At 42.9% G+C, this 26,326-nt stretch overlaps 1 protein-coding gene across 1 annotated transcript in view; it reads left to right on the plus strand.

The window, feature by feature from the left end:
* The window catches only part of COL24A1 (collagen type XXIV alpha 1 chain), a 241,707-nt gene that overhangs the window by 185,135 nt on the left and 30,246 nt on the right, over positions 1 to 26,326 (plus strand). The window contains exons 33-46 of the mRNA XM_040407488.1: positions 2,881 to 2,934; positions 5,147 to 5,200; positions 6,224 to 6,277; positions 6,833 to 6,886; positions 7,047 to 7,154; positions 8,208 to 8,261; positions 9,705 to 9,812; positions 10,179 to 10,232; positions 12,345 to 12,398; positions 15,617 to 15,673; positions 17,631 to 17,684; positions 17,859 to 17,912; positions 20,160 to 20,213; positions 20,661 to 20,714. Coding sequence (XP_040263422.1) covers positions 2,881 to 2,934; positions 5,147 to 5,200; positions 6,224 to 6,277; positions 6,833 to 6,886; positions 7,047 to 7,154; positions 8,208 to 8,261; positions 9,705 to 9,812; positions 10,179 to 10,232; positions 12,345 to 12,398; positions 15,617 to 15,673; positions 17,631 to 17,684; positions 17,859 to 17,912; positions 20,160 to 20,213; positions 20,661 to 20,714 — 867 coding nt within the window. The remainder of the gene's footprint in view (positions 1 to 2,880; positions 2,935 to 5,146; positions 5,201 to 6,223; positions 6,278 to 6,832; positions 6,887 to 7,046; positions 7,155 to 8,207; positions 8,262 to 9,704; positions 9,813 to 10,178; positions 10,233 to 12,344; positions 12,399 to 15,616; positions 15,674 to 17,630; positions 17,685 to 17,858; positions 17,913 to 20,159; positions 20,214 to 20,660; positions 20,715 to 26,326) is intronic.

The following is a 26,326-nucleotide window of genomic DNA, read 5'->3' on the forward strand; positions in this document are numbered from 1 at the left end:
TCTGGAGCACACTTCCTGCCCAATATAGATTTTCCAGTTTGCCACTTAGTGGTCATAGCTGGTACTGCAATTAGGTCACTTTACTGCACTGTGGCACATCTGTTAAGAGCGGCTTTCTTTGATCAATGACTGTTGACCAGTTCCTGCCTGAAAAAAGCAGCTCTGGTGTAAAATACGGAAATGTTACAACCCGTTGCTAACAAATCTCAATGACTTTCCTATACATATTTGTACAGCTCTATGACCCAGAAAACCAGATTGATTAGTTTGCCATTTAGAATACTGTTATTTTGTTTCATAATAATGTAAAGAACAATAGCCTTCTATGAGGAATCCACAAACTGCAGGGCGTAATTCAGAGCAGATTTCCACAACTCATTGAAGCTCGTTTTGCCAGAATTCAACCAGATGTTTATAATTTGTTCAATTATAAACCAAATGTACTCAGGTTCAGACCATCAGACCCCACATGTCTGCCTCTAAATACTGCAGTATATAGGAGTTTGAGTAAATTGCAGTGTTTATCCTAGCCCCTGAGTATTAAAGGAGCACTACAAATCCCATAACCTAATATCCTCCTGTAATTCTTATTAGATACAAGCAACCAACTTTAAATGGTATTGGGCTATTGTAAATTAGATAAACATGATTATACCCATGGCAATATGGCCAAATATAGTAACTGAAATATAGATAACCGTGGTGGATCCGCAATCAGCTGTAAGATCCAATAAAACTAACAGCGAAAGGCACAAAGCTAATAACTGTGGCTTACACTATGGTAGTTGTATTCAACGATGGATTTACAATAATATTAATAATAGGAAAGCCATTGGTAGCGCGTGCAAAGATGTAAACCCGCAAGCAGTGATCTAAATACGCAAGCAGCGGTATATGCTGTATGCCACAATTGCTATGTATCACAATTGTATACTTTATGTTTACATTCCAAACTAACAATCAACTGTCGTTCAGCAGAGAATAAATCTAAACAGCGCAGATAATCCTCACCGCGCCGCAAGGTAAGTGCACAAAATCTCTTTAGTCTGTTTTGGTTGTATCACATATGTGCCTTATACTTTCACACTTGCGGTTTTCTTTTCCGGCATAGAGTTCTGTCAAAAGGGCTCTATGCCGGAAAATAACTGATCAGTTTTATCCCCATGCATTCTGAATGGAGAGTAATCCGTTCAGGATGCATCAGGATGTCTTCAGTTCAGTCATTTTGACTGATCAGGCAAAAGATAAAACAGCAGCATGCTACGGTTTTATCTCCGGCCCAAAAAAAACGGAAGACTTGCCTGAATGCCGGATCCGGCATTTTTTTTCCATAGGAATGTATTAGTGCCGGATGTATTAGTTCAAAATACCGGAATGCCGGATTCATCCTTCGCAGACCGAAAAAAAGGTAAAAAAAATAAATGCCGGATGACACCGGAAAGACGGATCTGGCATTTTAATGCATTTTTCTGACTGATCAGGCATTTTTAAGACTGATCAGGATACTGATCAGTTGGCATAAGTTTTGCCGGATCGGAATCACATCGAATTGTTTAAGCATTATGATGTTGCTTGCACGTATATGTTTGAGCTTCTGAATTGCCAGTTACTCACTGTTTGTTGAATTGGAGCGGAGTCTCGTACCTGCCGTGGCATCCCACGTGTGTTGCCCAGACCGCAGGTATGGGACTCCGCTCCAATTCAACAAACAGTGAGTAACTGGCAATTCAGAAGCTCAAACATATACGTGCAAGCAACATCCTAATGCTTATACAATGAACAGTATTACTCTAATAGGCAGTATTGTTTGGACTGCCTTTTTTTCTATTACTAATTACAGAGAACAATGAATAATTCACTGCGCAGTGCACAACAGTCCGTGTAATCAACATTAACCAGCAGGACCATTGTAACATTATAACATCTACCACAGCACAGATTATTTTGACCTTAATATATGGACTGTCTTCATCTGTATTAACCATCATAGGGCACAAATGTGATACAACCACAACAGACTAAAGAGATTTTGTGCACTTACCTTGCGGCGCGGTGAGGATTATCTGCGCTGTTTAGATTTATTCTCTGCTGAACGACAGTTGATTGTTAGTTTGGAATGTAAACATAAAGTATACAATTGTGATACATAGCAATTGTGGCATACAGCATATACCGCTGCTTGCGTATTTAGATCACTGCTTGCGGGTTTACATCTTTGCACGCGCTACCAATGGCTTTCCTATTATTAATATTATTGTAAATCCATCGTTGAATAAAACTACCATAGTGTAAGCCACAGCTATTAGCTTTGTGCCTTTCGCTGTTAGTTTTATTGGCTCTTACAGCTGATTGCGGATCCACCACGGTTATCTCTATTTCAGTTACTATATTTGGCCATATTGCCATGGGTAGCATCATGTTTATCTAATTTACAATAGCCCAATACCATTTAAAGTTGGTTGCTTGTATCCAATAAGAATTACAGGAGGATATTTGGTTATGGGATTTGTGTTTTATATATTTTTGTGGGGATATTTTTAGTGTTTTAATTTTTCAAGAATTTTAATAAACTTTTTAAAAATAAATATACTATTATTCTATCAATAATATTGACTCCGTATGTTGTCCAGATGAAGGTGTGCCTATCTATATTTGAATGTATGCATATTTCTGTTTAGACTGGGTGAGTCAATTAGTTAGAGCACCCATTCCTCATCAGTTAGCAGGTGAGCCAACTTATTAATTGAATATTAAAGGAACACTGTAAAATGAAATAAACTTCTGGGGACACCGATTCCCCATTAGCAATAAATATATATTATCATCTTAAATTAAATTTGGGTTACTAATATGAAATATATCATTAATCTTAAATGTTAGGGACCGAGGGGACCACAAGGAGACGCAGGTCCACCTGGAGAAACAGGGCTAGAGGTAAGTTCTACCTTTTTAAAGTTGCACTCTTATCTACGTATATCCAGGGGTACAGGCTCTTATTGAAGAGACTGCGTAGTGTGTGGAGACAGGCAATGCTCCATGGGAAAGAAGTATGCAAATTAGCTCATATCAGGCGAAACTAGAGACCCAGCTGTATCAGGTTCTTACCCCTCATCAGTACAAGACCCAAGGATAAGGTAGGTCAGCAATATTGGATTGTTGGGGGTTTAACCCTTGCAGATTAGAAGAATGAAGAGGCTACAGTGCACCATTACACAACACGTCCACTTCATTGTTTACACAGGGGCAGATATAGTAATCCTGTCTAATACTGAGACAGTATAAACTTAGGCTGGGTGCATCTATAGACTGTCTAGTCTACGTTTATATACCACCTACTGGTTGTCTTGCTCGGCTCCAGAATTGAGCACTTGGATTTAGGCACAATGTTGGCAAATATTGGTGCATCTTAAGCCATGGCTTTCCTGAAAGGCCAAACCCTTTACCAATATTGTCATGTTCCTTTTCAGAAAAAGCAGAAAAGTATCTAAAACGCTTAATAAGTATAGTGCAAGACGTATACTAGGAAGGATCGAATCAATTCTAACAAATTGATTTGTCTCATTACAAAGAATTCTTCATCTGTGAGGGGCTATCCCCACAGGTGAAGAAGCGCCCGTCTGTAGATTAATAGGACCGGACATCTCACCTGGCCTTGTTCTGAATAGGGACGCAGACGCTAAGCTCAAAATTAGTTTCAGGAGCTGCTACTGCACTTGTGCCACTAACCAAAAGTGTATAAGCCAAATTTAAACCTTTTGGCACCTGTGTCACCACTGGGAGCAGCGGCACAGGGTTCAGCTTCTCAGCGCTGGGTAAAATGCAGGGGCGGATTGGCCATAGACCTTACAGGGAAATTTCCCGGTGGGCAGATGCCAAGAGGGCTGCCTGAGCCCTCCTCACGGACGGCAAGTGGAAGTTTTTGGGGATGTATTTTGTGCTGCTGGCGGCAGTATTTTGTGATGGACTGTGGCATTTGGCTCTGTTGGGTTGGTATAATGTGCCACAATATGGTATTGCTGGACCGCCTGCTTGTGTTGGCCCTGCCTTCAATCAATTTGGACCCGATTACAAAACGGGGTCACTTTTAGTATTTTTTTTTTAAGGGCCACTTAAAGTTCCCAGTCCGCCCAAGGTGAAATGTCCGACCCTGTCAACAGGCAGGTGGTTGCTTCTTCACCTGTGGGGGCACAACCTCAAAGGTGAAGAACTCGTGCTAATGAGACAAATCGAATGGTTAGAATCAATTTAGTCATCTCTTTTTTATACCCATTTTTTAGCACACATTATGACAAACTTCTGGAGTTCTTTGATTAGTTATCCTCTCTATGTTTAAATTTCATTGTTCAAGAAAATATTTTGTACCTTTTTTTATTTAAAAGAATATTGGGGATTATTTCCCATTGTGCCTACCTCAGCAAAGTGGCATGAAAAAAGTAGCAAAAAATGCAATTTGCACAAAATTTGCTGTTAGCCCCAGAATATTTTAGAATTTGCACTAGTTTTTTTTAAGCATAAATGACCATAGAAATCCATGCCAGCTATGAGATGGCATGTATTTAATTTTAGAAATACGGATTTAATTTTAGACATATGCTTAATTTATGACGGGACATGCATGTCTGTGAGGACAGGTGGTACACTTACAGAGGTGCCCCCTAGAAGGGTTCTTCAACCCCTAGTAGTCCATAATTCCAGGCCACACTCTTTTAGACAATGGTGATTAGATTTTTATAAAGTCACACAAAGTGACCACAAAATAGAGCAGGATATAGTCCTACCACTATGCGCCTTGTCATAAATCAAGAGCATCCCCTGGTGATACATGGGATATCAAGACCATCGTAGAGAACACCGGTCTTGATAAATGACCCCCTTGTACTGTAGTTAGCAAACATCACATCATTCTTTATGTGAGACACACACACGTTGTGTAATGTCTTGATAATTCCCAAGCAGTGAGTAATATGTCGGAAAAATCTCCTTTTGTTACATCCAGCAGATCTCCCAGTCAAAGCTCCCTTTGTAAAGCCCTAATGTGGATTGATGATCATCTCTTTTGTTATTTCGGCCCGTGTTTGCCCAACTTTTTGAATGTCTCATGAATTAAGCTCTACTATATTGACACTATATGATTTATGTTGAACAGGGATCACATGGAACTGAAGGAGATATTGGTCCTCAAGGAGATCCTGGCATAAAGGTGGGTCATTTTATGTCAGACATTATATCCAGTAGGTGAACTCTCCATATTTATTAGTTCCAACTTATCCAAATTATATTGGCCATCTGCTTTGAGAAGACCACCCCTCTAGAAGATCATTTTTCAGTACAATTTTGGGTGAATGTTTTAAAGATGTTTCACTGTATGCTGAATATCCTCTGTTGGCTTTAACCCAGGGATGCCCAACCTGCGGCCCTCCAGCTGTTGCAAAACTACAACTCCCAGCATGCCTGGACAGCCTACAGCTATCAGCTTACAGCAGGGCATCATGGGAGTTGTAGTTTTACAGCAGCTGGAGGGCCGCAGGTTGAGCATCCCTGCTTTAACCTATGCCAAGGTTAAGACCGTATTTGAAAGCCATGACAGCACAAGAGCAGTTTGTTGGGAGCTTACAGCATTGGGTTTCCATGGCTAGGTAGTATGTACAATGCCAAGTGTTAGCTGTAGTAATGTAAAGCCACTATTGTACTTTCCATTCCAGACATGGAATCCATGTTTATATTTAGCAGTCTGTCAGTCATGTCCGAAAGATACCAGCAGAATGCCTTCTGTCTGAATGGCAGCCATATTATCTGGGACTGTTATTCCTGGTTTGGATTGTTTCCTTTGGTCCCAGGAAAAAGAAATCTGAATGCTAAAGCATGCAATGCATGCAATGGTATTTTAGAGACATTATATCTAACCAGTATGGGGAAGACTTGCATCAAGTTTATCAAAAGAGGCACAGAGGCTACTGCAGACAGAGCGGGAGGGGGGGGGGGGGGGGGGATTCTTTATATATAGTATTTCTCAGTTTTAATTGTAATAAAAAAGATCAATGAACTGAAGAGAGTAAGAGAGGAACCGCTAGGGTATTTTTGTGAATATTCTAGGTTTGATGTCTCTCATACAACAAATTCTCTAAGAATCACTTTCTTCCTCAAATGTCACCATTTTATACCCTACTACATTAATCTGACAGATTGTGTAAAAACATTGTTGATTGATTTTTACTGACTGCAGGGAGACATCGGAAATATCGGTAACATGGGGGCACCAGGGGAGCAAGGCATACGGGTAAGTTCATTGTGGTTTGAAATTTGATAATGGCATGATGGGCCTGCAAGCCATGGTCTGGAATCCAATTTTTTGCCTAGCTGTGCTGGATGAGACTGGCTGTGCTCTGACTACCGTAACCACCTTTTGTCTACCATTTGCATTGCCGAACATTTACTCCTGGGTACTCGCCTGCCGGTTCCCAGGCTTCTACAAGAGTAAACACCACCTCAGTGATGTCCCTTGCAGGAGATGCAATGTCAATTTTGGCAGACTGTCTGCAAGCTTCAGCCATTCTTACCACAAGCAGAGCCGCTATGTGGCAGTACGGTGGTGAACTGCTGGCAGTGGATTCAAGGAGTCTGGCTGTCAACTGCCAGCTCCTTGGTGGGGGTGCCCTTTGCGTGCCAAGGAGCAATTCTCTGGCTAAGCTTGTCTTTAAGTCTGTTAACAACAGGTTCATATAATCTTAGAAATGACAGCAATATAAATTTGCCTCTGCCTTTCTATATGACTTTGACATCAGTAGGTTGGTGATCGAACTTTTTTCTTTCTTCTTTTTTTTTTATGGAACAGGGAGAACCAGGTCCTCCAGGAGAAGAAGGTGTTCAAGGAAAAGACGGCCCAAAGGTAACAACTACGTTTCAGGCCATGGATTCTCCACTGGGGTTACTGTGGTGGGACCCCTATGATTTGCTGTTCTTGCTAGAAGAATGACCACCCAATGGACGCATGTTGTCTGGCTAATTAAAATGGTATCAGAGGCTCCAACTTTTATGTTATTTTGAAGGGGGAACTTGGTGATCCCGGCCTTCAAGGCGAGAATGGAGAAAAGGGAGATGAAGGAATACCTGGCATCCAGGGATCTGTTGGAGAACCTGGCAGAGTCGGATTACCGGTATGTTTCCTATATTTGGGTATCCAAACCATACAACCTTGGTCTTTTTGGTGTATTCAGTGACCGCCTCACTGTTTGTAAAGTGAATGTCCACCCATTCGTTTTTTTTACACAGTGACTTAATTGTAACCTAATGATAGTGAATGTGGTTGTGTTACAATCCACAACTTGCCACGACTGTGTCATGATAGTCGGCAGAAATCTAAACCACATTCACTATCATTTGGTATTACTGGCAGCGCAACTTTTGCCATCTTCATGTCTTGCACCCACAAGTTGCTGTGTGTAGCCGTGACCTAAAATTATGGCTGCCTGCCAGCCACCACTAGAGGGAGCATGAGAGCTTACCGCATACTGTTTATACACTGAACTCAAATAAAATAAAAAAAACGTATGTGGTTAGCTCCCCCTTGTGGTGGCTGAAAAAAGTTTTAATTCTATGTCACAGAAAACAGAACTCTGACCACTGTAAAGATATATTGTGAATGTTGGACCTGGTCAAGGTGGAAATTCACTTTAAAGTATAGGTTAATCTTTTGCAAAAAAAAATATTATACAGTTTTAGGTCAGGGATCCTTAAGTAGCATTTCCTTGATATATTGTATACTTATTAATAGAATCACTTATTTGCAAACCCCCAAGGGTTCCAGTAATAAGGCAGTGAGGCCAATTCCCTAGGATTTTTCCTCTAGGCATTTAGCAGAATTCTTGCGTTATTTTGGTTCATATGCAGAACACATACTACTATACACATCAGTGGCCATTCTGCTGACTGTTTTGCAGGACAAAGGCAGGGAATCTGTGCTAGTTGTTGATTCTCTCATGTCCTGCTTGTAAAGGAGCAATTCTTATTTTAAAAAACAATAAAAGGAAGATACTCTTCCTGCAGTCCACAGTATATTTATCCAAATTAACAAAGGAAAACCAACAGCAAATAATCACAACTTAATTTTTATAGGTATATAAAACTATATCTGTATTTGATTATTGATAACATGTGATAATATATTGAGCTGTACCATAGTCAATAGTGATTGCTTTATTAACAAACAGGGACCAGAAGGGAAACAAGGAGCTCCAGGCCAAAGGGGTCGTCCTGGCAAAAAGGTGAGAAGCCCCCTCTGTGAAAGTCCTTAGTTATTAAGATCACTCTGACATCACACTTCCGCACTCCAATATCCCTGTTTTCCATTTGAAATACAGATTTTAGTATGTTGTATCTTAAAGAGGTTATCCATGCTGTTGCAATTGATTGACTATCCTTTAAGGGTAGGCCATCAATATTCGATTAGTGGGGGTCCAAGTCCTGCACTCCAGCCTCTTCATTGTTTACATGAGCCGGGATATTGGTTCATGCTGCCAAAAGCTATATCTTGATTAGCAGCAGTGCAGGGTGTTGTACAGTAGCCTCTACAAACAGTATGGTAAAGATGACCCCAGTGGGGCTTTCTCTGATCCCCGCCAATTGAAAATTGATAACCTTTCTTAGTATATAGGCAATGAACTTTTAAAGCCTAAATAACTACTTTAAAGGGAGTTTTGACCATGCTATTTTGCTGACAGAACTAGGCAGGGTCTGGGGTGAGCAGTACAAATATATCTTTTGTGGAGCTTTTCACAGGAGTCGTGTGAATATGAACTTTTATTCTGCCAAGATTATGCTCCTGAGGCAGAGCCTCAGTGCGTAGTGCTATCTGCATTGAACTAGTGCCAGGCCCCTCCCCTCTGGTCTGAGTCACAGCTGAACTGGTCTCCTGGTTGGATGCTATATCTGCCCCTCAGAGCAGGGGGAGGGGCTTTAAAACATTTCAATGCAGAGTGCACTTCACATTAAAGCTCCGCCTCCTGGGTATTTGCAGAAGTAAAATCTGACAGAATAAAACTCCATATTCACTCTACTCTCTAAAAAAGATACCATATGTTTGTACTGCTCTCCTCAACCCCTACATACTGCTGTCTGCAGTTTAGCGTGGTCTAAACTGCTGACTGACTCCCTTTAAATAGCTAAAATGAAGCTCCACTGGATTGACATTGGCTATTTAGTCACTAAATTCAGAGAAAAAGCTGAGTCACATGGGTTGTAGCCGAAAATTGTCTAATTTCTTACAAGTGTAAAAAAGCCTTGACCACATGTTATACATGTGATCTACTGCTGCAAAGAAAATTTACAAACATGAACCTAAAGGTCTTTGTATACGTTTTGATCAAAATGCATAAGCCCACTTGCCACTTCATGGCAGCCTCTTTCAAGTGGGTTCCTAAACTAAATTGAAGCTGCACAGCATAGTGACTGCAGCTGCAGCACAGCACCCTCGGGGTGAGGGCTCAGCAGTCCAACAGCACCCCTGCTGCCAAGCTAAGACCCCTTGGCTCAGTGGCACACCACCCAACAGGACAGGCCCTACAGCAATAACAGCCGCCATGCAACACTGCACCCTTTTTTTCTGTATTCATTCTATGGTCTCTCTTCTTGTCTTATTAAATTTACATATGGCGATATTTATTTTCTGTAAGAATTTAATTCTGCCATTTTGATACTGTCCTCTGCAGGGAGACAAAGGTCAGATGGGGCCGGTTGGAGAGACTGGAAGTGTGGGTGACAGAGGAATATCAGGGGAAGCAGGACCGAAAGGATCACGGGGTACAAGAGGACCACTGGTGGGTATTTTCGAATGTGGAAGGAATTAATTTTAGTGTAATCAGATGTAACAGAACAACACAGAATTGAAAGCAACATAGAAGCGTCTGTGTTTGTTTGTATCTGCAAAATAAACTCTGTGCTCAGATCAAAGGACGGTAATTATCATGAGAGCCAGAGAAGACATTCTTCCTTATAATTCCAGGGGGCATAACTATGAAAGTGGTTCCTATCTCGCTACAGAGTCACGCAGGACCATGTCTTATTTACTTCAAGTGGAATAAATAAAAAAAAGCCTTTGATAATAAGATGCTTAATTATCAAGAACACAAGAGAGCAGGAAGCATTGTGCCATACGTGATTGTTATTTCCTTGTGTTTGGACAGGGGCATTTAGGAGCAATGGGGCCAGACGGAGAGGCTGGAATACCAGGATATGGGGTATGAAGTTCATCCATTTTTCTTTCTGTCTTGTTTTAATATTTTAATTTTTTTATTTTACTTTTTGTAATAATATAATAACATTATCCATGTACAGGATAACAAAAAGGGCTTATCTGCTTTATTAAAAGAGTTTTTCCGAGTTTAATATTAATGGCCTAGGTTATCAATATCTGATCAGCGGGGTCCAACTTACACACACACACTTCCCATTCATCTGTTGGAAGAGCGTTGCGGCCTTCTCAGTCCCATTGAAGTGAATGGGCCTGAGCTACAATACCAAACACAGCCACTATACAATGTATGGCGCTGTGCTTGATAGGCTGTGAGACGAAGGCAGGGCTCACCGGGGCTTCTTCAAACAGCTGATTGTTGGGGTTGCCAAGTCGGACCCACACCAGTCATATAATGACCTATCACCCCTTTAAGGTGATAAATGTGGGGGAAGGGTCTCCACGTAGGACCCCCTGCTATTAATTAGAATTAAAAGCTAAATCAAGGGTGTCACAAGTACCTCCAAGGCTCAACTGCTATCATATTATATTGCACTGGTTTTCGTTATTAGCTGGTTGGAGCCTTACTTTATACTTGGAGTGCCCCCATAACAGACCCAGCTTATGACCGTGTCCGTAAAAGAAATGACCTTAGACAGAACCCCTATAATCGAGCATCTCCATCATATTGTCCCCATAAAACTGCCATCTTGCAATGAGTTGACCTGAAACAGTGGCCCCCATCAATCCAGCCTCCAACATGGACGATTAAACAGTGGACTAGGAAGACACCTGTGACAGATGCAAAGCCCAGGAGCACCACACGCTCTAGCTAGATCTGTGCCCTTAGGGGTGCACGTACCACAGGTTGAGAAACTAGCCTCTAGGAGACCGTTGGTGTCCATTTAAAGCAATTGACTTTTAAGGGACACTGAGCAATGGTTTATGCTATATTAGCTAATTGGTAGAAAAAGGGTCCGACGAGGTTGCTCAGGATGCCCCTAGTAGGAACAGAAGATGCCGTTCCATGAATTGTAGTATGGCTTCCAGCTAAACATTCGGTTACATCCAGCGATGGAGCTTCTTCACAGGCAGTTTTACTGAACTTTTGGCTGAAGCAACCAGCAAGTAAATGCTCCTACTCTGCAAAAGCAATAGGGACGCGGGGCATCTTACTTCTGTAATTATTAGGCTAATTGCTATTCTTGTTAGATTATTATGTTTGCTTGTTTTGCTATTTTTAGTTTGGATCGTTCAGCTTTGCAGCCTTTGTTTGTGTCAACCCGATGATTCACACAACACGTTTTGTCATGTTGACATCTTGCTGAAAATTTCTGCCATTTTGTATTCAATGTTGATATTTAAACTTCCGACATTTGCTTTCTGCAAGCCAAATGGAAACAACAGAAGAAATGTAATGTCAGATATTGCAATGACCCGTCACAGAAGTCAGTCTGCCCAGTACCATAATGATTTCTTCATAACCAAGATTTACAAGCAAAAATACAACTGGATGATATTTTTATGTGGGCTTTAACCATAGACTTATTGGTACTTGGCTTCTTTTTTTTTTTTTAGATTGGCTGTTGTATTCATTTCGTATTATTAAAGGGATTTTCCAGGATTTTTATATTGATGTTTTATCCTGAGAATAGCTCATCAATATCCCGGCGCTCCTGCTGATCAGCTGTTGGAGGAAGCTGAGGCGCTCACTTGAGCTTTGGTGAACACTGTGACCCCCTCACAGCTTACCAGGCACAGCGCTGTCCATTGTATAGTGGTTGCGCTTGGTATTGCAGCTCAGCCCTATTCACTTGAATGGGACTGATCTGTGCCTAGGCCACGTGACCAATAAACATGGCGTTGCTGGCCTAGGAAGAGGCCTAAGCACTCAAGGAGCGCCACGGCCTCTTCACCGGGTTAATTACCGGTAATTAATATTCATAACCTATCCTCTGGATAGGGATTTACCCGTTTTTGCACGGGAGTCAATGTTTTGTTAGTCTGGAAATAGTTATGAAAAGATATTACAAACTCTGTTGGGTTTTTCTGTTCGGATCTCTCATAGCAGATATATGTAAATGTAATGTTCACATGTTGCTTATATATTTCTGTTCAGGGCCATCAAGGGCCAACAGGACACCCCGGGCCTCCTGGACCTAAAGGAGAGAAGGTAATAAAGTTATATCATTTTAGAGGCCATGGGAAGTTTGGGCTCTTAGCACTTAACATGAGTAACAGTAATCATGGCAAGTGATAGTTATTGAACCTTGGGCTCCGGGCTACACGTGTCAGGCGGCATTCACACTTTTGCAGTGTATGTTTGACATATATTCCAGGAAAACCCCTAGCATATGCATGAAACGTATCCATAAGACATCATTCACCCAACGTAGGGCAAAATAGTGTTTCAGTTAGGGTCCTACAGATGTTCTAATAGATATTACAGAATTCTCAAAATGTTGGTGATCCATGGTCAATTGTATTGGTCCTGGTGGACAAGTGGCCTAGTGGGCTTCGCTAAGAGGTTAACACTTAACTGCACACACAGCTTGACGTGGCACATCTGATCGGATAAGAAAAGATTCTGCCATTCTTCCCTGTTGAAATGCTAAAAACCAGTGGCCATTCTGGGATTTTAGCTATTCTCCTCAATGGATCAACATGAGGCACAACTGAGGGACAAACATTCGCAGGGATAGTTGTGTGGCTGGGGCAACTCCCTGGGATATCAGTGGCTGCCATATAGGCACTCGATCCCAACCCCAATGCACAATAGGGTCAATTTTGTAGGAAGACAATTTGCCTGTTTGTATATTTTTGGAGTGTGGAGGAAACCCACACAAACATGGAGAGAAACAGACTCCATGCAGATGTTGTCCCTGGTCGGATTCAAACCCAGGACCCCAGTGCTAACCACAGAGCCACTGTACTGCACATTAAGGCCCCTTTCACACGGGCGAGTATTCCGCGCAGGTGCAATGCGTGAGGTGAACGCATTGCACCCGCACTGAATCCGGACCCATTCATTTCTATGGGGCTGTGCACATGAGCGGTGATTTTTCACGCATCACTTATGCGTTGCATGAAAATCGCAGCATGTTCTATATTCTGCGTTTTTCACGCTACGCAGGCCCCATAGAAGTGAATGAAGCTGCGTGAAAATCGCAAGCATCCGCAAGCAAGTGCGGATGCGGTGCGATTTTCACGCACGGTTGCTAGGTGACGATCAGGATGGGGACCCGATCATTATTATTTTCCCTTATAACATGGTTATAAGGGAAAATAATAGCATTCTGAATACAGAATGCATAGTACAATAGAGCTGGAGGGGTTAAAAAAATAAATAAATAATTGAACTCACCTTAATCCACTTGTTCGCGCAGCCGGCATCTCTTCTGTCTTCATCTGTGAGGAAAAGGACCTTTGATGACGTCACTACGCTCATCACATGGTCATTCACATGATCCATCACCATGGTGACGTCATCAAAGGTCCTTTTCCTCACAGATGAAGACAGAAGAGATGCCGGCTGCGCGAACAAGTGGATTAAGGTGAGCTAAATTATTATTTATTTATTTTTTAACCCCTCCAGCCCTATTGTACTATGCAGTCTGTATTCAGAATGATATTATTTTCCCTTATAACCATGGTATAAGGGGAAATAATACAATCTACACAACCTTGAACCCAAACCTGAACTTCAGTGAAGAAGTTCGGGTCTGGGTACCACATTCAGTTTTTTATCACGTGTGTGCAAAACGCATTGCACCCGCGCGATAAAAACTGAACAACGGAACGCAATTGCAGTCAAAACTGACTGCAGTTGCGTACCTACTCGCGCGGGTTTGCCGTAATGCACCGGGACGCATCCGGACCTAATCCGGACACGCTCGTGTGAAAGAGGCCTAACTGTGCATCCTGTAATAATATAGAAGACCCATCACCTCTCCAGTTATGTCTTAGTAAATACTTTTATTTTCCATGAAATAACAACTTGTGTGAAGATTCTGTTATTCCTCCTAGAAATGCATGAATATATTGACAACCGAGTGTTACCATTTCCCTTGTCAAAGTGTGTGTCGCTGCACAGGGTAATACTGCCAGTAATAACTGGGCACTGTCAGACTGTGTAGAGGTAACACTAAGGCCTCTTTCACACGGGCGTTGCGGGAAAATGTGCGGGTGCGTTGCGGGAACACGCACGATTTTTCCACGCGAGTGCAAAACATTGTAATGCGTTTTGCACTCGCGTGAGAAAAATCGCGCATGTTTGGTACCTAAACCCGAACTTCTTCATAGAAGTTCGGGCTTGGGATCGGTGTTCTGTAGATTGTATTATTTTCCCTTATAACATGGTTATAAGGGAAAATAATAGCATTCTGAATACAGAATGCATAGTAAAATAGCGCTGGAGGGGTTAAATAAAAATAAAAAAAAATTTAACTCACCTTAGTCCACTTGATCGTGCAGCCGGCATCTCCTTCTGTCTCCTTCTTTGCTGATTGTAGGAACAGGACCTGTGGTGACGTCACTCCTGTCATCACATGATCCATCACATGATCCATCACCATGGTAAAAAATCATGTGATGGATCATGTGATGACCGGAGTGACGTCACCACAGGTCCTGTTCCTACAATCAGCAAAGAAGGAGACAGAAGGAGATGCCGGCAACACGATCAAGTGGACTAAGGTGAGTTAAACTTTTTTTTTTATTATTTAACCCCTCCAGCGCTATTTTACTATGCATTCTGTATTCAGAATGCTATTATTTTCCCTTATAACCATGTTATAAGGGGAAATAATAATGATCGGGTCTCCATCCCGATCGTCTCCTAGCAACCGTGCGTGAAAATCGCACCGCATCCGCACTTGCTTGCGGATGCTTGCGATTTTCACGCAACCCCATTCATTTCTATGGGGCCTGCGTTACGTGAAAAACGCACAAAGAGGAGCATGCTGCGATTTTCACGCAACGCACAAGTGATGCGTGAAAATCACCTCTCGTGTGCACAGCCCCATAGAAATGAATGGGTCAGGATTCAGTGCGGGTGCAATGCGTTCAACTCACGCATCGCATCCGCGCGGAATACTCGCCCGTGTGAAAGGGGCCTAACTGGTAACACTAGAGGAGGATTATTTTGGGGAACTCCTGGTTCCCACGAATTATGCGGGTTAAAACAATATGGAGGGATACTGAGAAATGTAACAGACAACCTGGGAAATTCATTTTTGAATAAACCTAGAGATTGTTGCAGTGTTAGTTATTTTGGAATATTTTTTTTAAATAAATAATACAAATAAGAAATAATGTATAAATAAAATAATACATCATAATACTAATAATAAATAAATAAATCTTATTGAAAAGCATATCTTTGTATTGCAGGGCTATCCTGGAGAAGACAATACTGTAATTGGACCACAGGGATCCCCAGGTGAACCAGTAGGTTTTTCCCTAAAGCATTTTTGTTTTAGGAGATATATCATCTTCTCTTAGGCCTATAAAACAAGTACTGTACATATTCACCGTGTAGTTGTATATTTGGTTATGATTAGACTCTTTGATGAAATCCATGTTCAATATGATATTCACAATTGCTTCATGCAGCTCTCATTGACATAGGGGCCATCGTTATCCATTCTTAATGCTTATTGTGCAAATCTTATATATTAGAAGAATACATACAGCTGTATATGCAGCGTACTCAAGTTGTGTGTAATAGAGTTTCTGGGTGTAGTAGTGCAATGACACTAACCTGAGACGGCTGACTCTCTGCATAGGCAGGTGATGGTAGAAATTGTTCGTGACGCCAGTGCCAATTAAATGGTGGCACGCCGTTTGCGGATAGCAGGAATAAATTGAGGAACACGTGGTATTAAAACAGAACTCCAACTTTAGTAGTTTTCATGCAGAGACAATATTGGAATCGCAGTTCCTTGGCATACAGTCGATTTTGCAATACGGTTGATGCAGGCAATTACAGATTTAGCAAGGTGATTACAGAGTGTTGAACACAGGACTTGCAGTACAGGAGCTTGCACTCTATTTCTGTCTGATCCTGGAATATAACAATTCTTCACCAAGGCCCAATAACCTAGTTCTGGCTTTATATCCTTGGTTGTAGCTTTATAAAAGTACCTCTTGCTTTCCTGATCTTTGCCTCTGCCCCTCTCAGCTTCCTCAGGCTCTTTAGCTAAGATATTCCTGTTTCTGCATATGGGAATCTTCTCCTGGACAGCAGGCTTCAGGCCTGGACTGGTTTCTGACATTGTCTAATCTCCAACTGTGGATTACAGACACTAGACTCCGTCTGCCTTCTACTTCCCTGACTGGGCCTTATATAAACTAGGGCTCCCTAGCTCCCTCTAATGACTAGAAGCTGGAATGACACCCCTAGCAGGCCTGTACATGCAAGTGTCATAGTAACAGGGAAACACATAGCATTGCATTACATGACATTTTATAAAACTGACATATAACAACTTCCCCATAATTAGGAGGGACGACAGCACACCAAGTGACACTTTGGTAGTGACGGGTATTACAGTTCCCGTACACTACATATACAACCGGGAAATGGTTTGTTAATTGTTCATACAGTTCAATGAGGTGTAGTTTTCTGTAGGTGCAGACACAAAAAAATACAGTATGCGCTGATCAGCAATAACATGGAGGGAATCACATTGATTATCTCCTGACAATGGCATCTGTCCAGGAGAAGGAATGTATTAAGCAGCAAGTGAACAGTCAGTTCTTGATGTTGATGTCTTGGAATCAGGAAAAATGGCCATTCCTGGTAAGCAGTTACTACCTACTAAGGAAGGACAACCAGTGAACCGATGTCGGGGTCATGAGTGCTCAAGGTAGCCCACTGGTCCAATCCCGCAGATTAAAGGGGTTGTCCGGGTTCAGAGCTGAACCCGGACTTATCCCCATTTTCACCCCTCCAGCCCCCCTGACTTGAGCATGGAGTATGGAGAGCCTGGTACGTTACCGGATCTCCTGAAAAAGCCTTTGCCCTGCGCTGAATCGCTCCGATGGTCATATTAGGGAGGTCTGTCTGCGGTGGCTATAACCCCTGGATATGAGCAGTGTATAATGTGATGGAAAAATTTTGCAAGCCAGCAAAGAAGGCAATATGGAGAATCACAATACATTAGTAAGTGCCTTGTATTAACTTTGTCTACATGATAAATACCATTTGCTGAAGGGAGAGGACCCCTTTAAGAAAGAAAGTATTTTGATTATTGCTGTGGGTACTGATCTCACTACTCTGGGGTCACCATAAATGATCTACTATATGCATGTGTATGCTCAGAGTTTTAATTAGTTAACTAGTAAATTAATGTTCTCATAGTCTATGGTCAACAATACACTAAAAATACATTTTTCCACGTAGGGCCCTGCCGGAGAACGCGGAGACAGAGGTGAACCTGGAGATGAAGGATATAAGGTAATGTCAGGTAGATACGTGTCCCATGAAATATTTGAGTGGCATTCGGGGGCTTATAGTTGCACAATAGATGCCATATTTTTCTAGGAAATTTACAGCAATTAGTATTTGGTTTAGGTTCCATCATAACAATCTGAAAGAATAATATGTGAGATAATGTGATCTATTTTATAGGGTATGATTGGCGTAATTGGACCAAGAGGCGCCATCGGACAGCAAGGAGCACCAGTAGGTTTCCTTGATTGCTTAATATGTTATAAACACATTTTCACTGGTCATTAAAGGGTCTATCTAGCCAGACGTGACATCACGTGCCCGCCACGCAGATCAATGGCTGACCATGAAATGCATGGACAGGCTCTCACATCTGGCTTATAGAAGGTGGGGAAGGGGGTTCTGAATTGGGACCCTCACAATGACGTGGACGTGCCTTGTACGGAACAAAAGGTGATTTTAACATTTGTTTAGAGCAGGCATCCTCAAACTGCGGCCCTCCAGCTGTTGCAAAACTACAACTCCCAGACAGCCTACAGGTATCAGCCTACAGCAGGGCATTGTGGGAGTTGTAGTTTTACAACAGCTGGAGGGCCGCAGTTTGAGGATGCCTGGTTTAGAGGATGGGTTCAAGGAGGGCCTATAGAAATCTGAAGTCCACTGTGGTGACGAGTTAGTATGAAAAGATGCTCATGATATCAAGTGTGTCACATGCAGCGTGTTATCATCATATGCACAGTAAGAGAAGAAATACTCTTTGTATAATCCGGTAAAGCAGCCGAATCGAATTTTACAATACCTCGCCCGTCTCTAATGGTGTCCATTCAGCTTCCGTTTGGGGAAATGCATGTGGGATTTTTTTTTTTTGTCCAGTGGTTTTGATGGAATCAGGTGAATAATGCATTGGAAGGGGATTTCCATTACAACAAGGAAAGAATACAAGAAACTAAGAGAAAACACAAATTATTATGTATTATCTGGCACATAATTTGCAAAGATTTCTCTGAGGAATACACTATTACACTCGGAGGTCGCACTAACGCCTGTACAAGCGTCATAGACGCCTGTTCAGGCTGTTTTACTCTCTGAAAAAAGTCTAAGGCGTACCGATAGTAGCTCAGTGCAGTGAAATAGCCTGTGCCTGAAATAGCCAATAGCAAAGCTCCTTACAGCAAGGACTAGCTTTGTTATTGGTTGGTATAGGCGCGCGGCGGAGCTATACAGGTCCTACAGCAGTGGAAGCCGGCGGGAGCTGGAAGGAGGAGAGGCCGGCTCCCGGGGTGGCTGTAGTAAGGAGAGCGGGGCGCGCTGCCCGAGGACGAGGGAGAGGTAAGGAGCCGCGGACTCATGTGACTGGTCCCCGGTGACCCTGCTCCCCCCTCCTCCTGTCACCCCACTAGTGACCCTGCTCCCCCCTCCTCCTGTCACCCCACTAGTGACCCTGCTCCCCCCTCCTCCTGTCACCCCACTAGTGACCCTGCTCCCCCCTGATCCCTCCTCCTATCAAGCCACTAGTGACCCTGCTCCCCCCTCCTCCTGTCACCCCACTAGTGACCCTGCTCCCCCCTGATCCCTCCTCCTCCTATCAAGCCACTAGTGACCCTGCTCCCCCCTCCTCCTGTCACCCCACTAGTGACCCTGCTCCCCCCTGATCCCTCCTCCTATCACGCCACTAGTGTCCCTGCTCCCCCCTCCTCCTGTCACCCCACTAGTGACCCTGCTCCCCCCTGATCCCTCCTCCTCCTATCAAGCCACTAGTGACCCTGCTCCCCCCTCCTCCTGTCACCCCACTAGTGACCCTGCTCCCCCCTGATCCCTCCTCCTATCACGCCACTAGTGTCCCTGCTTCCCCCTCCTTCTGTCACCCCACTAGTGACCCTGCTCCCCCATCCCCCTGTCACCCCACTAGTGACCCTGCTCCCCCTTCCTCCTATCATGCCACTAGTGACCCTGCTCCCCCATCCCCCTGTCACCCCACTAGTGACCCTGCTCCCCCATCCCCCTGTCACCCCACTAGTGACCCTGCTCCCCCTTCCTCCTATCATGCCACTAGTGACCCTGCTCCCCCATCCCCCTGTCACCCCACTAGTGACCCTGCTCCCCCATCCCCCTGTCACCCCACTAGTGACCCTGCTCCCTCCTCCTCCTGTCACCCCACAGGGAAGAAGCTGAACAGACTCCACCGACTTTGATGGAATCCGTTCAGTTTCCGTTCGGGATCCTGTCTTTCAACCGGACACAAAAGTTCTGCATAAAAGGATTTTTTGTCAGTTTTTTCGACAGAATTTCAAATGCAGATTTGAACAAGTGCAGGCTACGTATTATGTATTTGAATTACCGCAACTTTCGTACTCCTCCTCGGGTAAAAATACCCTTCAAAAATGGTCAGAGGAGTATTTTTACTCTTCTGCAAAAAACGTAGTGCGACCTCTGATTACCCTGTTACACTATTTTATGGTTACGTTTTGACTTTTATTTCAGGGGGAAGCGGGTGAAAGAGGGGATCAAGGACAAAAAGGGGAGCGAGGATTAGCAGTAAGTATTTACATTCATTATTTGAGATTTCCTTCATTTCATTTGAAACCTGATCCGTTAAGGGAAATCTGTCACCAGCGACAGCTGTCTGCACAGACGTTTAGCCGCGGTTCACCTGATTTAAAATGCTGTTTTACTTTTGTTGATCTGAGGCTCCCTTCCCGAGTTCTGATACTTTTATTAATATTCAAATTAGGCCTTTGGTGCAATGAGGGCATCAACAATGCTCTTGTTGCCCCCAAGCTCTGCTCATTTCTGTGACCAGCCCCTCCCTGGCTGCTTTGTTTGACAGGGACAGGCAGTGGTAAAACAGCCAGGGAGGGGCTGGTCCCAAAAATGAGTCTCCCCTACTTTTGTCTCAACCTGCATCTACAGCCTGTATAGAAGGTCGGACTCGTTTGTTCTGTGAAGTCGATTGCCTAAATTCTAGAAACATTTATATTTCAGGGCGCAAAGGGAAAGAAAGGCACGAGAGGAGCAATGGGCAAACCAGGAATTCCGGTGAGTCGTATGAATATTGAATATGACAAGTTATCTTTAAATGGGATATTGCTATAACACCCGTTTCTTCCGCCAGTGATATCACATTGCAGTCGTGCTTTATGGGAAGCAGATGTTCTGTGTTTTATCTCTAATCAGTGGCAAGAAGCTTGAAATACTTTACCAGGGAGATGAGAGTGTAACTACATGATGGATTATTGCTGTGATCCTATATAATTATATGGATCAGTTGTAAAGCTGTATCAGCGCAGACCTGACGAATGCACAGCCACTGTAATGTCAGTCATATTAAAGGGGTTTTCCAGCTCCTGATATTGATGACTTATCTTTAGGATAGGTCATTAATATCTGATCAGTGCACCGATCAGCTGTTCCTTGCATCCTCCAGCATTGTGAATGGAGCAGGAAGCACAGCTCCGTTCAAAGTGTAGTGGCCGCGGTGGGTACTGCACCTCAGCTTCCATTGAAGTGAATGGGAGCGGAGCTGCAGTGATCCTGCATGACCACTACACTTTGAAAAGAGCTATGCTTCCTGCCCCATTCACAAGCTGCAGGGAACAGATGATCACTGGGGGTGCGGAGTGTCAGACCCACACCGATCGGATATTATTGACCTGTCCGGAGGATAAGTTATCAATATCAGGAGCCTGGAAAACCACTGTAATGTATAAAATGTGTCAAATCATTGTAAGGGAATGTATGAGTACAGAAACCTATTGGAAATGTAAAGAAATATCTGTCAATCCCCGTTCCCATTCATTGTGACTAAGGATGAGCGAATCGACTTCGGGTGCAACATCTAAAGTCGATTTGCATAAAGCTCACTTAGAATACTATACGGAGCTATGCTGCGTACAGTTTTAGAATGTATTGGCTCCGATTAGCCGAAGTTTTATTACTTCACGAAGTCTCGCAAGACTTCGGGTAAGTAGTACCTTGGAACCGAACCCAAGTTCGGTAAAAGTTATTTTTACAGTAGAAATCAATTTTTGAAGTTATTACCCAGTAATACCTTCGGCTCATCGGAGCTAATACATTCTAATACTCTAATACTCCTGCTCCGTACAGTATTCTGACAAAGTTTTATGCAAATTGACTTTGGATGTTTCATCTGAAGTCGAGTCTCTCATCCCTAATTGTGACACATTTTCATACATGTGCTTTCTGTGTCATTCACAAGATAAATCTACCATTTACGATGTAATCTATGCATTACCTCCCCACAGAGCAGAGGCTTTCTTGCACTTCGGGTTAAGCTTATATTACACCGGCCAGATCATCTCTAACAAGCGTTTGTAGGAACACTCATTACCGATGATCTGGCTGTGTAATGCTGCCGCAATCGGAAACTTTCTGCGTGCTTAAAAATCATTGCTTACCGACAAGCAATGCTTCAGGATGGGGACGAGTAATGCAATAGCGAGCAGGAGATTGCCGGGACTTACCTCCCGACAATCGTCTGACTAATCTGCTAGTGTAATACTAACCTTAATTACAGGCAGGTCAGCAAGCGATTGTTGGGAGGGAAGTTTTCCTGCCCGGCAATCGCTTGATAGCTGCTAGTACATGCAGCCATTTCCTCCGCAGCATGGGGAGGAGTGATCGCTATGCTGTCACTCGTCCCCATACTAGTGGTTTACCGGCGGCAGATTGCTATTAAACAGCGCGGTCTGCCACCGGCAAGCGCTGATTTTTAAGCATGGTTAAAAATCTGAATTGCCTGAGGTCTGAGGATTTGCCATTGGGCAATCGCGGCAGTACTGCACTGCAAGATGATCGCTAACGAGCATTCGTGTGAACGCTCGTTAGCAATTATCAGCCAGTGTAATACAGCCTTTACTTTCTGCATAGTTTCACCTTCTGAAGAACAGTTGAAAATATAAAGATCTCAGTTAAAGAAATGTTTTTGCAATATAGTTTTGTATTACAGTCCATAGCAAGACCAAGGAACAAAAAATCCTCAGGTGACGGACTTCACCGAAGTGGAATACAATTGTGTCCAGTCCAGACCATTGGTCTATGAGCTACACTAAATACACAAGCTGCCATTTCTCTGGTAGTTTGCTACAGTGTATCAGTCTTCAGCTGTTTAGACTGATTCAGTAGTATCCACTTCTCAGCGGAGTGCGGGATCGGTATGTGCAGGTTTGCAACCTCCGAATGTAAGGCTGAGCACATCAGCGTTCAGCCTTTCCGTTCTCCTGCTCCGTTATAGGACCAGAAGAACGGAAAGGACGGATTCGGCACATAACTGAGCTGAACGAGCGTATGGGCCCTATAGACTATAATGTGGTCCGTTAGGTTTCTGCTCAGAAGAAGATTTTTGAAGGGGAGACAAAAGTTGTGCATGCAGGAATTTTGTTTCCGCTTAAAAATCTTCCTCTGAGCTGAAACCTAACGGACCCCATTATAGTCTAAGGGTCCCAGTTATAGTCTAAGGCAGGGGTGCACAACCTGCGGCCCCCAGCGCCATGGTTTGCGGCCCCGTACTGCTGGGCAGAAACACAGCTGATCCTGCGATCAGCGTTGTTTCTGCACAGAGCGCCGCACAGAGGATGGATCACAGGTTTTGCTCCTGCACTGTTGCAGGAGCGGAAAGGGTCCCCGGCTATTATTGAGAGCGGGGAAGCCGAGCAGAAGACAGAAGAGCTTTATCAGCGCTTCTGCCTTCACCCCTATGAGCGCTCTGCAGTGTGGATCGCTGGGTGTCTCGGGGGCAGAGGAGCGCAGAGCTGCAGGGTCAATAGACCTGATCAGCTCTGCCCTGGTACAAAGCCCCCCCAGCAGGCTAGTTTCCCTGTAACTGGGGCTCCTTTGGATGCTCCAGTTACAGTGGAAATAGTACAAAAGAAAGTCACTTATTGTCTCCCAAAGGTCTTTCAGTGACCTCTTGCGGACAAATTATGTGGTAATAATATATTTTAAAAAAATAGGTTAATAAATGATTAAAAAAAAAATTAAACTAAATAAAAAATATAATAAAATACAGAAAAAAGAAAAGAGAAGTAAAATATGTGGCACAAAAAAATAGAAAATTCTTAAAATTTAAAAAAATAAAATACAATAAAAAGGAAAAAGTGCTAAATAAGAGTGCTCACTGTCCCGCAACAGTCTTTTTATGACCCCTTGGGGGACATATTATGTGGCAAAAATATATTTAAAAAAATAATAGAAAATTCTAAAAATAAATAAATAATAAAATACAAATAAAATAAAAAGGAAATTAAAAAAATAATAAAATACAAATAAAAGAAAAACGGAAAAGTGTTCATTGTCCTCCAACAGTTTTTTTTATGACCTCTTGTGGGACATATTATGTGGCAAAAATATATATAAAAAACTAAGTAATAAACCAATTATAAAAAAATAATACAGAAAAATATTAATACATTCAAATAAAGTAAAAACTAAAAAGGAAAAAGTGCAAAATTTTAAAAAGTGACGGTGTCCCCCAAGGTCTTTTTATGACCTCTTGGGGGACACATTATGTAGCAGAAATATATAAAAAATTAATTCAAAAAATTAAATACATAAAAGAAAAATCACCCACAGCAACCAAAACCGACACCATTACCGCCCCATTCACGTGAAACTATACATATTATATAACAAAACGGCCTACACAAAATTGGGAACTAATTATAATAATTTATTTTGGTGTCAGTTTGCATATTTAAAAAATAAGGAGCTATAGTTGGAAAAAAAAACTTTTTAAAAACGTTTTGTACAGTTTCCCCCAAATAATTTTTTTTTCAAAACTGATTTTGGTAGTCCAACAAATAATAGATAATAGATAGTTACAACTGTTTGAACCACCATGTGCGCTAAATCACAAAAAAGTGTCTGATCGTTAAGGCCTTTTCAGGCCTGGTCATTAAAGTGTTAACCAATAAGCGCCTTCCCCACTAGCAAGGTAAAGTGCTTACTGGTTACTGCAGGGCGCCTACAACTGGATTGGCAGGAGATGGTAATAACCAGTGAGCTCCGTCCTCTGCAGTGAAGGAAAGCGCTGATTTATAAATAGGAGGCCGGATGGAAAGAAATGTCGCCACTTTTCTCGTAAAAATGTTTTTAAACAAGTTCCTGCAGCATGGCCTGTGACATAAAGGATTCATATAACCTGCTCCACACCGCTCTGGTCCTCTGCGCTGCCCCATCTTCCGGTCCCCGTGCTGTCTACACCTGGCAGTGCATGGCCATAGTCACTTGCCCGGCTCCAGTCAATGACTGGCTTCAGAAGTGACACGCTGCTTGTGGCCACATCACCGCGTACGGCTACTTTCACACTAGCGGCATGGATCCGGCAGGGTTAATCAAAAACGCTTCCGTTACTGATAATACAACCGCCTGCATCCGTTATGAACGGATCCGGTTGTATTATCTTTAACATTGCCAAGACGGATCCGTCATGAACTCCATTGAAAGTCAATGGGAGACAGATCCGTTTTCTATTGTGGCAGATTGTGGCAGAGAAAACGGATCCGTCCCCTTTGACTTGCATTGGGGGTCATACCGTCTTGCTCCGCATTCCAGGACGGAAAGCAAACTACAACATGTTGCGGTTTGCTCTCCGGTATGTGAACGCAACTAAACGGTACGGAATGCATTTTGGAGCTTTCCTTTCTGTTCAGTTCAGTTTTGTCCCCATTGATAATGAATGGGGACAAAACTGAAGCGTTTTTTTCCGGTATTGAGAGCCTATGACGGATCTCAATACTGGAAAACTAAAACGCTAGTGTGAAAGTAGCCTAAGTCAGTCATTGGCTGGAGTGGTGTATGACCATGTCCATGCACTGCCAGGTGTAAACAGCGGGGGCAGTGCGGAGGACCGGAGCGGTGGGGGGCAGGTAAGTATAACTTCGGTTTCAGGGGCTATGCTGCAGCATGATATTTGGGACAATTACAGGATGAAAGATGTACGATTATCTGCAGCACATCTCACTGTGTAATCTAAATCAAGGCGGAATGACTGTGGCAGCGATCGCTCCTCCCCAGTCACTTTGCACTGGCTTGTGTAATAAGCAGATGAGCGCCGATCAACATTTTGTTTTATTTGCGGCCCCTTGAAATAGAGAGATGTGACAATGCGGCCCCCAGGCCAAAAAAGGTTGTGCACCCCTGGTCTGTTCAGTTATGTGCCGAAACCGTCCTTTCCGTACGGAAAGACTGAACGCTGATGGGAACTCGGCCTAAGCAAGAGTGTTCTCATTCAATGACGGCAAACACATATCTTGAAAATGGTGAGAAATTTAAACACAAAGTATATTGAAAATTTGTAAAACTTTTCATTTATACAGAAAGTACACCTTATATACAGTATCTCAGAAAAGTGAGTACAACCCTCACGAATTTTTGTAAATATTTTAATATATCTTTTTATGAGACAACACTGAAGATCTGACACTTTGATACAATGTACAGCAGTCAGTGTACGGCTTGTATAATATGTACATTTAGTGTGCCCTCAAAATTACTCAAAACACAGCCATTAAAGGGGTTGTCTCATCATGGACAATGGGGGCCCATCGCTAGGATATGCCCCCACCTATATTGAGAACGGAGCCCCATAAGGTGGTGGCTGGAGGCAGGGACGTAGCTAAAGGCTTATGGGC

This window comes from Bufo bufo, chromosome 9 (assembly GCF_905171765.1).
Source record: "Bufo bufo chromosome 9, aBufBuf1.1, whole genome shotgun sequence".
Taxonomy (NCBI): Eukaryota; Metazoa; Chordata; class Amphibia; order Anura; family Bufonidae; genus Bufo; species Bufo bufo.